The sequence below is a fragment of the Leucopleurus acutus genome, assembly GCF_964270905.1.
Source record: "Leucopleurus acutus genome assembly, chromosome: 16".
In the NCBI taxonomy this organism is placed as follows: Eukaryota; Metazoa; Chordata; class Mammalia; order Artiodactyla; family Delphinidae; genus Leucopleurus; species Leucopleurus acutus.
In genome coordinates, this window is record NC_139158.1 from 26,624,066 (window position 1) to 26,638,033 (window position 13,968).

Sequence of the window (13,968 nt, forward strand, 5' to 3'; positions counted from 1 at the left end):
GCTTTGTAAACTTGAAAGTATGCAAATGTTAGTACATGTTCTTAATCCTCACAGAAAGCTGATATACATGATATCCATGTAATAATTGCTTCCTGTTATGTGGCCCAGTAAAATTAAATTTTAGAATCTGGGGCATAAACATAGCTATCATCATGTACTCCCAGGGTTCAGTGATAGAACTGTGATGGGTAAAGGTGGGCTGATGGTGAGCTAATAGTGCGTTCCTTCTACAGAATTTTAGAATTTAGTTCTTGTTGTTAAGTCAGATGTCTAATTAAATAAGAGATTAAGTAAATTAAGTATTGCTAGAAGAAAAATCTCAAACTTTGACACAGGAGGTTTTGTAGTATATTTGATTGATACAAAATGCAGTATGTGACAAAGAAGGTGCTAGTTATCTGACAAGTTACCAGAAAATCCAGGATTTTTTTTTTTTTTCCTTTTTTTTGGCCATACCACACAGCTTGTGGGATTTTAGTTTCCCGACCAGGGATTGAACCCGGGCCCTTGGCAGTGAGAGCCTGGAAGCCTAACCACTGGACCACCAGAGAATTCCCCAGGATTTTTTTCTTATGTTAATGAAATGTAGAAATTTTTTTATCGAGGTGTGGTTAGCTTACAATATTACAGTTTCAGGTGTACAACATAGTGATTCAACATTTTTATAGATTATATAGAAATTATCTTAAAAATAACTATTTAGAAATTCATGTTCAAATGCAACATCTTAGTGTTCATTATGGAGTGTCTTATTCTCACAGTCTGTTGATATTTATAATTGTCTTTTGGGGTGATTAATAAACCATGGGAAAATGTCATGGAAACACGGAGGTGGAATTTTGGTTTGTAAAGCATCAACTCAACTTTTGGTGGCATTTCAAAATACTTTCAGCGTGTTTAGCCCATGAAGGACTGTGCAGTGAGAAAAATTGTACTTCTACTGGTAGCAGAATCTGAATTTTGGGGGGTAGGGGTCAGGTAGCTTCCAGAAAATTGTATATCTGCTTTATGTCTTTTAGAAAGAGCGCTATATTGTTATCAGCAAAGTAGATGAAGAAGAACGTAAAAGAAGAGAGCAGCAGAAACACGCTAAGGAACAGGTGATTGGATTATGTTCATTTCCTTTGGGTGAGAAATGGCTACAGAGTTGTAGATCCTGTGATAGATTCAATTTAATGAATATTTTTCTACTAGAGAAGAATCGAATTGGTAGCAAAACCTGGAAGAGAATGAGGGGAACCTAAGGTTAAGTAATTAGATGCAGCCAACAAAGTGAGGCTGGCATCATGGTTGACCAGTCTTCACTTCCATGAAGCAGTCTTGGAGAAGGAATTAGTGGTTATCATTTAAATTGTGTGTCACTGAGCTTCACAGCCCATTAACTAATCTTGCTGTGTCTAACTTCAGGCACAGTTACTAGTTTTCCTAAAACCAAGTTTAGATGATATGATTTGACAGATTAGGATGCACGGTCATATTTGCATCGTTGGAACCTCGCCCTGGTTGTCCTCTGGAGAATGGATTCGAGTAAGTCTGGAGGCAGGGAGACCAGTTCAGCTGCAGAGTAACCAGCTAAGAGATGTCAGTGCCCTGGAACAGGAAAGTTAGTAGCAGTTTAGGTGGAATCTGGCCATCTTTAGAAGGTAGCGTCAGTGGAATTTGTGATTGGATGTGGGTGGTGAAAAGACGAAGGCAGAAGAAAGAAGATGCTCAGGCCGGGAAGTTGGGCAGCTGGGTAGGCTGACATCAGTCCACTTAGATGGGGTGGCGGAGTGGTGTTGGTGGGGGGGCGCAGGTGGAGGAGGCCAGGAGTGGGTTTGGGCGAGGGTGGACGTCCAGCTCACCCATGCATAAAGCAGGGCCACATCAGACTAATGCAACCAGGAAAGACACAGCAAACTTTGTTAGATTTAGACAGTTTATGACTTAGAGAAGGTGACAGCTACACGTGGTGCTTGTCCCACAAACCAAAAAGACAACACCGAAACAAAAGGGGCCAGGTGACTGCAGAGTGAGCTGTGGATGCCCCATCGCCGAGCAGCCAACTCTAGACTGCGGCTAAGTGCTTTCATACTCTGTAGCTCTATTCTGAAAAGGCGGTGGGGCAGGAAGCCCCAGGCCTCATCAGAACCTGGGCAGCAGTGAGAAACTGTCTCATGACAGCCTCCCAGGCGAGAGAGGGAGGTGGCCTCCCATCCTCTCCTGGGGTGTTCCATCCAGATGCACATTAGTTACATCTCAAGCCTTTGCCTGCGTGGACTATCTGGATATGTGCAAGGTCACCAGGATACTGTGGTAGGGCTGTACCCCTACAGTGGACAAAGGTGTTACATTCTGCTTTTGAGCAGATGAGGTTTTCGATGTTTTGGGGGCATCTGAGCATTGGTGTCCTGTCAGCAGATTGTCGTGCTGGAGTGCAGGAGAGGGGTGAGGGCTGGACGTTGTTGTTGTTGGCAGAGAGACCGGGACAGGATGAGAGCACCTATCATATGCATGAGGAAGGAGCAGAGGGCCCAGGGTTGGATCCTGAGGACCACCAGCATCTGAGTGATGGGCAGAAGTGCAAAAATGTGCCTGAGGTTATTGTGACACAGCAGCCAAGGGGAAGAGTGTTTGAAGAAGGGGATGTTGACAGGGTCTGATGCTCTTGAGAAGTAGAATGAGGACTGAGACATAGCCATTGGGTTTAGCCTTGGGAGTAGGTTTTTTTCTTCTTTTTTAAAGAACATTCTTTAAAAAGTTAAAATAATTTTAATTCTGGTAAAATGTATAACATAAACTTTACCATCTTAACCATTTTAAACTGTACAGTTTTGTACTGTAAAATATATTCACACTGTTGTGCAACCGTCACCACCATCCATCTCCAGAACTCCTTTCATCCTGCAAAACTGAAACTCTGTACCCATTAAACAATAACTTCCCATTCCCCCATCCCTCAGCCTCTGGTAACCACCATTCTACTTTCTGTCTCTGTCAATTTGACTGCTCTAGGTGCCTCATGTAAGTGGAATCATACAGTATTTGTCTGTTACTGGCTTAGTTCACTTAGCATAATGTCATTTAGGTTCATCTGTATTGTAGCATGTGACAGAATTTCCATTCTTTTTAAAGGCTGAATAATATCGTATGTACTACATTTTGTTTATCCGTTTATCTGCTGTTGGACACTTGTGTTGCTTCTACCTTTTGGTTCTTGTGAATAACGCTGCTCTGCACATGGGTGTACAAGTATCTCTTTGAGTCCTCGCAGTTCTTTGGGGCACATACCCAGGAGTGGGATTGCTGGCTCGTATGGTAGCTCTGTTTCTAATTTTTTGAGGACCAGCCACACTTTTCCACAGTGACTGCACCACTTTACATTCCCACCAACAGGGCACAAGTGTTCCAATTTCTCCACATCCCTGCCAACGCTTGTTAGACTTGAGAGTAGTTCAAAGAGGTGAGCAACTTCAGTGAGGGTGAAGCGGGGGAGCAGGGGGCTTGCGGGTCCCTGGGAGTTGAACTGGACCTAGTGAGTGGAGAGGAGTCTTTAAGGAATTTAGCTGTGAAGAGACAAGAAGGAGCGTGGTTGCGTGGAGCTCAGATTAAAGGAAGGGGTTTCAAGATAGGAGAGAAATTGAGCCCATTTAAGTGCATTGGGAATAAAACAGGAGAGAAGAAACTGAATGGGGATGGGTCTCAGTGCTGTGTTATAAAAATTTTATAAAAATGCATTTGACCAGGAAAAAAGAGTCTGAACATTCTTGATTTGACAGTCAGCTGCTGGGTGGGTCACCTCAGAATTGAATTCAGTATTGAGTTTGGCCAGCAGGTGGCAGCTTTTAAAAGTTTGTGTTTCTAAGGCAACTTGAGAGACTAGGAAATTTCAACAGTTGATGGGAAGTGATGGGTAAACCCTAGCACTGTTATTTTAGTAACTAATGAATAATTTGCCACTTTGCTCATTTTAAAACAGAAGAAAGTTATGTGCATAGGTCATTTCAGATGCAGTTGTTTGGGGTGATAGACTCAAAGCATGTGAAACTAAAGCTATCTAACTCCATATAAAACTTAAGTCTTTTTTTTTTTTTTTTTGCCTAGATTTTAACCCGTTCAAATAAGCAATATGTATACATCAATAGTGGTTTTTTTGTTTTGTTTTTAAATTAGGAAGAACTGAATGATGCTGTGGGGTTTTCTAGAGTCATTCATGCCATTGCTAATTCGGTAAGTGAACCAGACTTTTTAACTAATTTCATGAACATAACATTTAAGGTGAAATTCCCAGTTATCATTGCACATTAATCATCTGGTCACGTTTAGATTGTTTACCTGGTCTGGAGGGAGAAGTTAGAACTTCATAAAGACAGATTGTTGTTATAAGGCGCTTAGTGTGACATCATAATTGCGGAATTATATCCAAACCATTTTTTTAGAAAGCATTTCTTGTAAAACGCAGGGGAGGATTATACAGTGACAGCCTTATGTGGCTCCATGGAACGAATATTTATTATTCTCAAAACCAATAAGAAGCAGAATAACAAACTAAAGAATATGGTGAGAAACAATCTAGTGTTTGAAGCGTTTTATTCTTTAATTAGAAGAATCTAGAGGGTAAAAATAATTGTATTGAGTTCTCTGTATAACTGTGATTGAATCTTATATCTCATAGCCTTAATAACATTTGATACATTTAAAAAAATGTGTTGACCATTTGTGTAAATATGCTGGAGGGTTCTGTAATAGATAGGATAGACATTTCCCCTTGTTTCGTAAATCCTTTCAGGAAAGAGGCACCCACATCTTGAATAGATTAAACTGGGTCTTGCTGCTGGTTGTTTTGTGAGTTTTGCATCCGAGTCAGACTGCTTGCCTGGATGCTAAGTTGCCTGGAATCCAAGACTTTTCTTTACTTGAGTAGCTGGCCTAGGGAGAAGAAGTTGTTCCCCTGCAGGAGGAGTCATCTTGTCCCTTAGACGCTGAACTCTGCATCAGGGAAGCTTTACGGCCAGACTCCAGGAGTCCATGAATGTCTCACCACCAGGTGCAGGCTTGTCAAACAGGAGCATCTGAGGAGAGGCAGCCACTGTCCCCCGTGGGGGCGGGGGGCTGTGGCCAGTAAACAGAAGTTAGAGAGCCTTGTGAAGGAGGAGGGCTGGCTTACCTGGAGCTCTTTCGCTCAAGTAAGTGACGTCATCAGAACGGAATAGAGAGTTGGATGAGCCCGGAGAAAAACCAAGGTGTGAGTCTCTTGAGAAGTGGCTAAGATTACGGGTATCCAGAAAAGCAGAGAGGAGTCACATTTGCTTACATTATACACTCTTAGCAACCTTTAGAGCAGTGGTTGATTTGACTGAGGCTGTCTGTGAAACACAGAGATGTGGGGTGGCAGTTGGCTTTGAGCCCTCTTATAGCCACTGTGAGGGTTTAGGTAGCTTTTCCAAGATTGGGACGTTTGTTTGCCTTGTACAAACAATTTGGATACCTTTGCCTGCTGTGCCTCTGTTTATTTTTTCTCTCTGTTGTCTCCCTTCTGCAGAGTGATTCATAGTATGTTGCTGACCATTGGTAGTTCACGTCACAAACCATACTGCGAGAAAAGCCCTATTTATTAGTGATCCAGACTTAAAATTTAAAAGTCACATACCTTAAAAATACTAACATAGTTAAACTCTGTAGAGCCAGTGAACAGTAGACTCTCTTTATATCAGATCAAATTCTTTTCCCATCACTCTTGGTAGTGAATCTGTTTTAAAAATTTTTGTATTAATTTTTCACCCAGAGAAAAGTTGCAAAACTGGTGCAGAGTTTCCATATATCCCTCACCTAGCTACCCCAATGTTATTATCTTACATAATATACGGTTATCAGAACCAGGAAATTAACATTGGTACAATATTATGAACTAATTTGAATTTCACCCTTTTCCACTAAGTCCTTTTTCTATTCACAATTCTATCTAGGATCCCACATTGCATTTACTTGTTATTTCTCCTTAGTTTTCTGCAGTCTGTAATTTTCTTTGTCTTTTATAACCTTGATATATTTAAAAAAATATTTATTTGGCTATGTCAGGTGTTAGTTGCGACATGTGGGCTCTTCCTTGCGGCACTTGGGCTGCTCTGTAGATGTGGTGCATGGGCTCCAGAGCGCGCGGGCTTAGTAGTTGCGGCACGTGGGCTCTCTAGGTGTGGTGCGTGGGCTCTAGAGCGCACAGGCTTAGTGGTCCCAGGCATGTGGGATCTTAGTTCCCTGACCAGGGATCGAACCCATTTCCCCTGCATTGGAAGGCGGATTCTTAACCACTGGATCACCAGGAAAGTCCCAACCTTGATATTTTTAAAGAGTGTTGACTGTAATTTTGTCAGATGTCTCTCAGTTTGGATTTGTCTGATCTTTTCTCATGTTGGATTGAGGACATACATTGATTGAGGCAGGAATACCACAGAAATGACGGTTCATGATATTGACCTGAATCACTTGGTTTAGGTGATGTCTGCTGGATTTGTGCACTGTAGAGTTACTGTTACCTCCTTTGTGACTGATAAATATTTTTGGGGAGGTACTTTGATTGAGACAAGGAAAATCCTGTGTTTTTTTGTTTGTTTGTTTGGGGTTTTTTTGGCCGCACCACGTGGCGTGCAAGAGTTCCCTGACCAGGGATCGAACCCTTGCCCCCTGCGGTGGAAGCGCAGAGTCTTAACGACTAGACCACCAGGGAAGTCCTGAAAATCCTGTTTCTCCTCAAGCTTTTGCCTGTAACCGTAGCATCTGTTGGTGGATCTTGCCTGCAGCCATTATTGCTGTGGTTTTCTAGTGGCGAGTCTGTGTTTCCCTCTTTCTTTCTCCATTCGTTCTTGGAATTCTTCTAGAAGGAAGAGCTGTCCCTGCTCCCCTGTTTATTTGTTAATTCTTTTTAAAATTTTTTGGACTCAGGGAAATTTATTTCACTCTACAGATTTTAATCTACTTTTTTTATTGTTTATTTTGGGGCTCAGATGGTACCACCTTGGCCATTGGAGTTTCTTCAGGTTGACTCCCCCTGGAACAAGCCCCCACCCTTTTCTGAGCACGTCCTTACTTTCTGACATCACAAGATGTTCCAGACTCATCTTCTATTTTCCCTGCCTCAGCTGTAGAATCAATGACTTCTCCAAGGAGCCCTGGTTCCTCTTATTGGAGAATGGTGTTTCGAAACCAAGATCTGGTCCTGGGCTACTACTGTGGTGTTAGTGCTTCTAGATCCCCTCACTGGACAGAGCTAAGAATGATACACGTGTGTAACCATGCATGTATACACACATTGATATTTCCATGTCTGACATATATGTATATATATTAAAAAATGCCTTTATACTGATAGACCTCAGATTGTAGTCCAATACCACAGGGTTTCTTTTCTTTTTTTAAAAAAATTAATTATTTTTAATAAATAATTATTTATTTTTTAAAAATTTAAAAATTTTTTAAAATTAAAAATTTTTTAAAAATTTTAAAAATAAAAAAAATTTAAATTTTTTAAAAATTTAATTTAATTTATAAAAAATTTAATTTAAAAAATTTAATTTAAAAATTTAATTTAATTTAAATTTAATTTAATTTAATTTAATTTAATTTAAAAATTTAATTTAAAATTTTAAAATTTTAAAATTTAAAATTTAAAAAATTTAATTTAAAAAAAATTTAATTTAAAAAAATTAAATTTTTAAAAAATTTTAAAAATAAAAAAAAATTTAATTAAAATTAAAAATTTTTTAAAAATTTTAAAAATAAAAAAAAATTTATTTTTGGCTGCATTGGGTCTTCGTTGCTACGCACAGGCTTTCTCTAGTTGCGGCTGTGGTGAGTGGGGGCTACTCTTCATTGCTGTGCTTGGGCTTCTCATTGTGGTGGCTTCTCTTGCTGTGGAGCACAGGTTCTAGGCGCACAGGCTTCAGTAGCTGTGGCACACGGGCTTCAGTAGTTGTGGCTTGTGGGCGCACAGGCTCAGTAGTTGTGGTGCACGGGCTTAGTTGCTCCGTGGCATGTGGGATCTTCCCCGACCAGGGTTCGAACCTGTGTCCCCTGCATTGGCAGGCAGATTCTTAACCACTGCACCACCAGGGAAGCCCAGGGTTTAATTTCCAACCTACTCTCTTTTCTTATTTGTACATTTTTTTCTCCAGCATTGGGAAATGCAGTTCTTATTATATGCTGTTTTCATAGTTCTGTTCTTATCAGCCTCCTTCAGTGTTGTTGAGGGATTCATTTGTAATACAGTTAGGTTCGTCTTTCAGGTTTGTATTCCATTTTGGGTTCCTTCCACGTCTTCTCTGTGGTTTTAATCAATATTTGGTATTTTAGCATTGTGTAGGTGTTCAGAATGTGCCCACACACTGAGCCAAAAGGACGGCTTGTCTTTTGGATTTGGGAGATTTTGTGTAAAATTATTTATTTCAAATAATTATGTTTAGCTCTGTGAGTCAAGGAGTGTTACTCTGAAGGGCCACTGGGACATAGTGAAAAGCTCCACTGTAGTGACCAGATGCTTTATGTTAAAAATGCTGTCACCTGGCTAGCTAAATCCAAGTTGATATTCCGTTTTCGTAGTTTAATTTTTATCAAAATGGACCAATTTATTGCACATATATTATACCTTACTGGTTGAAAAGCAGTGAATTTCATTGGAAATATTTCAGAACGAGCCCCATGAATTTTGACATAGATAATGAAGGAAACGAAAACTCATTCTACTTAATAAAATTAGAAATTAGTTATTTTTACTTTTTAGCATTGTTATGAATATATCTTTTGGAAATAAGTGAGTTGTTTTAAAGAATACACTCCGAAAATAGATATTTGGAGTTTGTTGACAAATTATTTGACAGTTCAAGGTACCTAGCATTTTCAGTTACTTTTTTGAGCTCTTCAATAAAAATTTTACTACTGATTCTTGTGGGTGGCAAGATGAATAAAAACCAGAGAAAAAAAATCAATGAAATCAAAGTCATTTGGAGTTTTACTTTGCATTTTGGATTGAACACCAGAAGAGGAATGAAGTCAGCCCAAATTTCTTTATTTGCATATCTTTATACATTTTTTTTCCTTAGTGTCAAAAAGTAAGTTTAGTACAAAATCCTTGTGGAACTGAACCATACATTTCACTCTCAAGTCCTGATATAATTTTGTACCAAGAAGTCTTTTCCTAATCTTGACTTTTTTTAGGGGAAACTTGTCATTGGACACAATATGCTCTTGGATGTCATGCACACAGTTCATCAGTTCTACTGCCCTCTGCCCTCGGTAAGTGACTTGTCAGCCTGTTTTAAAAATTCTTGAGTCTATATTACTGAGAAAGTGTTCTCTGCTGGGTGCCATTTCCTTGTCTGCAGCATGCTCCCAGAGGGACAGTCTCCTGAGCTTGGCTGTACATTTTTGAAGATATATACCTACAAGCCATTTTAAGGGATCTTTGGTCATCTGCCATTGCCGGAGCATGGTTAAACATTTGTTTCGTCGTGGCGCCAGTGGTTTGCTCAGTTAGTGCTGGGCGGGGGTTTCCTGGGCCGCAGGTGTGGTCTTCTAGTTTGATATTGCTAACAGGAGAAATAGCAGGGCCGTTGAAGGTGGGGTGGTGCTAGAGGTCATCTAGACTGGATCAGGTTGTGCAAAAGTCTTGCTTACCTCTTTTGAGGCTGCTTCCCTTAGGTTCTCTGTTGACGTCGGTGTTTTTTTTTTTTTTACTCTTGGAGCCAGGCCATCTCAGTGCACCAAAGCATGAGCTTTGGGAAAAGAGCTTCTCTTCTATCTCCTCCTCTTCTGCTCCTTGACTGCCCGTGGCCTCGTCTCGTTTGCCCCTCGTCACTCTGTCCTCTCCTCTCCTGTATTTTCTCTCCATATTTTCTGTCCTTTAGTCATCTCACCCACTTCCAGGACTTCAGCTGAAGACACCCACATCTTTTTCTCCAGCTGGGATCTCTCCTCAGATCTAGGTCGTAATTCATGCTGGACCCCACATGTGTCTACCTGGATAGCCTTCAGAATGAGAGGTGTTTAAAATTCACATGCTGCAAACAAGATGTGTAACTTAACACAACCTTTCTTTCCTTTAGTCTCCAATCCAGTTCTTTCTCCTGATTCCTTTACTATAAATGATGCCCGGTCACCAATACTGTTTTTAACATCGGTTTTGACCCTTCTTCTGTGCCCCAGATTTGGCCAGTTACAAAATACTGGCAATTTTGTCTCCGGGCTGTCTCTCACATCTGGATTATTTTCATTTCAAGTAGCAAGTAGCCTTATTTCTCATCTGGAGTTAGCAAAAAGAATCCAGGCAGGATTCTCTGTCTCGCTTTAACCTTCATCCCATCCTTTAAACCAGAGGTTGGCAAACTTTTTCTATAAAGGGTCAGATAGTAAAATATTCGGGGCTTTCCAGGCTGGACAGTCTTTGTCAGGACTCTCAACAGTGCCATTGTAGCCTGAAAACTGCCATAGAATGCAGTGCATAAACAAATGGGTGTGGCTTTGTCCCAGTAAAATTTTATTTAAAAAATAGGTGATGGGCCAGATTTGGCCTGCAGGCCATGGTTTTCCAACCTCTGCTTTAAACTACCACCAGATTAATCTTTTATGACTTCTGGATTGGATGATACCTACTTTAGAGTTCAGTGCCTTTTATACATCTGCAAAGCCTCAGTTACTTCATATTTCTTACGAGACATCGTTCCATCAGCATCTTGATTACTTTTCTTTGGAAAAGTCCAACACAGCACAGCTCTGAATACAGCGGGTCTGTTGCTTCCCTTGTCCTATTTCTGCAACCTTCAGATTGTCCCTGCTTTTCATAACAACTGTATCGCCCTCTGGGACTCAAAGACATCATAGTTGTGAGTCTCAAAACAAACATGATGGGTGTGAATTTGCATTGTGTACATCTAAAGAGCTAATGTTAATTTCAGATCATTCACTCCTTATTGGCCGAATGGTAGCAGTCTCTCTCACGATTTTTTGACCTTTAAAGCAGTGAAGGTATCTGTTTAATACTGTTTATAGGTGTTTTGAACACCAAACAGAGCTTGGCATGTAAGATGCATTAAATATTGATTTAACAAATGCGAATCTTCCGACTGTGCCAGTTTTATAATCTCCTGATGTATGGCTCTGTTCACATCACTAACCCTGCTCAAAATTCTGAATTAATCCCACATTCTTTGTTTTTCTATACAGTTGATTCTTTTTAGCCTGGCATATCAAGCTTTCTGTGATCTGGCCCAGCCTTCTTGTGTAATCTAGTCACTCGTTACCATCCTTATTCTCAGCAAGATTGGCTCATTCTCGTTACCATCCTTATTCTCAGCAAGATTGGCTCATTTTTTCCCCTGGAAAGTGTCTTTGTATGTCTTTGGTTTGGGTATATAATTTCCTCCAACTTGAATTTTCTCTAGCTTTTCTCAATGTTTGCTATATATGGCTTTACCTGTCTTACCAAGGTCCAGCTTACGCCTCTTCTGTGAAGTTTTCCCTGCCTGCTGCCTTGCCCAAGAAGTGATCTTTCCTTTCTCTGAACTCCCACAGAAGTTCAGAGAAACTTCTTTTTGTTTGTGTACCTCTTTTGTTGCATAAATTTTATCTTTACAACTTACTCCCCTTTTCCTTCTAGGTGATTCGCTCCTTGGACAAGGAATATAACCTTTATTTTTTTTTTAATTTTATTTTTCTTACTTTTTGGCTGCATTGGGTCTTTGTTGCTGTGCATGGGATTTCTTTAGTTGTGGCAAGCAGGGGCTACTCTTCATTGCGGTGCATGGGATTCTCATTGCGGTGGCTTCTCTTGTTGCACAGCATGTGCTCTAGGTGTGTGGGCTTCAGTAGTTGTGGCACTCGGGCTCAGTAGTTATGGATTGCGGGCTCTAGAGCGCAGGCTCAGTAGTTGTGACACACGGACTTTGTTGCTCTGTGGCATGTGGGATCTTCCCAGACCAGCGATTGAACCCATGTCCCCTGCATTGGCAGGCAGATTCTTAACCACTGCACCACCAGGGAAGTCCTGGACAAGGAATGTAATTTTTTTATTATCCATGTCTAAATGCCTAGCATAGCACTTAGTATGTAAGCACTTAATAAATGTTATCTTGAATGTAACTAGTTTTGAATCAAATTCTACTAGAAAGAGCATATGATTTGTTGCAAAGTAGGAGGTGGGTTAGGATAAGCAGTTTCATCCCTTGCTTTATTACTCAGGTGACCTGAGTATGTTATTTAACTTCTTTGTGTTCTGTCATTGTTGGAAGGAGAAAATGGTTTTCTTCCATCTACCTTTAGAAGAAGCGATGACAATAAAGAGCAAGACCTATTTAAAATGGTAGAACTTTTACATACGCTGTTGTCAAATGTTGCATTTAAAAGTATACTAAAGAATCCATATTTAGGGACAGCCTTTTAGGGGAGAATCTCCTTTTAAAAGTCTTCTTGGTATTTCATTCAGCATGACCTTTTAGAAGGCACTGGTTTAGAACTCTACTGTATGCTGGCCGTGGAAGTTGCCATAATTCTATTTTTTTTTTTTGCTTGTGAGGCTTTGTAATGGTATTGAGAGGTTACAGTCTTTATTGCATTTTTGTGTGACTTAACATTGAAACCACTTATTCATGTATTGTTCATTAATTTAATGATAGCCATTGAAAAGCTGGTAAATATTTCAAGCTAGCTAAATAGTCTGTATTTACAGGCTTGAAAAGCTAATGGGAAATGGCAGTTGCCTATGAAGCATGAATAACACTGAAGAGAAGTATAGTTACAAAGGGTCAGGAGTATGACTGCGCAGTACAGTGTGGCAATTATGTATGTAAATGAGTTAATTCAAAATGAGAGCAATCTCATTTCAGCTCTAGACTTCCTGAGCAAATAAACTTGGGAAATGAATTGTCTAATTTAGGCACTTGCTATTGGTGCCACTTAAGCAGTTTTCTGAGTAGTTAAACAAGAATCATGTGTATTGGAAAGTCTGTGTTTTAGTGGCCATTTTAACCAGTATTTCAATGGTGTTTCCATTAAAAGTGTGACGTAATTTACAATATGTCTATTTCCTGCATGAACTGCTTTATTTTATTTTTAAAAAATTTTTAATGAAGTATAGTTGATTTACAATGTGTGTTAATTTCTGCTGTACAGCAAAGTGACTTGGTTATACATATGTATATTCCTTTTCATATTCTTTTCCATTATGGGTTATCACAGGATATTGTGAACCATGTTATTTAAATAACTCTACTAGTCTCACTATTATGATGAGTTGTGTAATAGAGCTATTACTGACAGTTTTCTACATATAATAGAAACCTTTTTCCCCCTCCTATTTCAGCCATAAAATGTTCATATTTGTCTATTTTGGTTATGCAGAATTTTAATATCAGGTCATAGGATTCCCAGTCAGTGAGGAAATTGACAAGATTTTTAGAAAGTAATTATTAACGAGATATGGGCCTGACAGTTTAGCATAAAGGGCCTGTTTGAGGTATCACTGTTTGAGAAGAGAGCTATGGGACTTTAAATATTTATGTTTTAAATATTGTGAGTGTATGAGTAAAATCATAACAGGTCATCTTCTTTTTTTTAGGACTTAAATGAGTTTAAGGAGATGACAACATGTGTCTTCCCCAGGTAAGCTTCCTTTGAGGATGTGTCTTTCATTTATTTTTTTTATTATTATTTAATAATTTATTTATTTTTGGCTGCGTTGGGTCTTCATTGCTGCATGCAGACTTTCTCTAGTTGTGGTGAGCGGGGACTACTCTTCCTTGCGGTGCGTGGGCTTCTCGTTGTTGTGGCTTCTCTTGTTGCGGAGCACGGGCTCTAGGCACGCAGGCTTCAGTAGTTGTGGCATGTGGGCTTCAGTAGTTGTGGCTCATGGGCTCTAGAGCACAGGCTCAGTAGTTGTGGTGCATAGGCTTAGTTGCTCTGCGGCATGTGGGATCTTCCCGGACCAGGGCTCGAACTGTGTCCCCT

The 13,968-nt window shown here is 39.9% G+C and overlaps 1 protein-coding gene across 2 annotated transcripts in view; it reads left to right on the top strand.

The window, feature by feature from the left end:
• Positions 1 to 13,968, top strand: part of PARN (poly(A)-specific ribonuclease) — a 168,633-nt gene that overhangs the window by 19,118 nt on the left and 135,547 nt on the right. For both annotated transcript variants that reach the window (XM_082857709.1, XM_082857710.1), the window contains exons 11-14: positions 1,020 to 1,100; positions 4,153 to 4,209; positions 9,187 to 9,264; positions 13,580 to 13,623. In XM_082857709.1, coding sequence (XP_082713835.1) covers positions 1,020 to 1,100; positions 4,153 to 4,209; positions 9,187 to 9,264; positions 13,580 to 13,623 — 260 coding nt within the window. The remainder of the gene's footprint in view (positions 1 to 1,019; positions 1,101 to 4,152; positions 4,210 to 9,186; positions 9,265 to 13,579; positions 13,624 to 13,968) is intronic.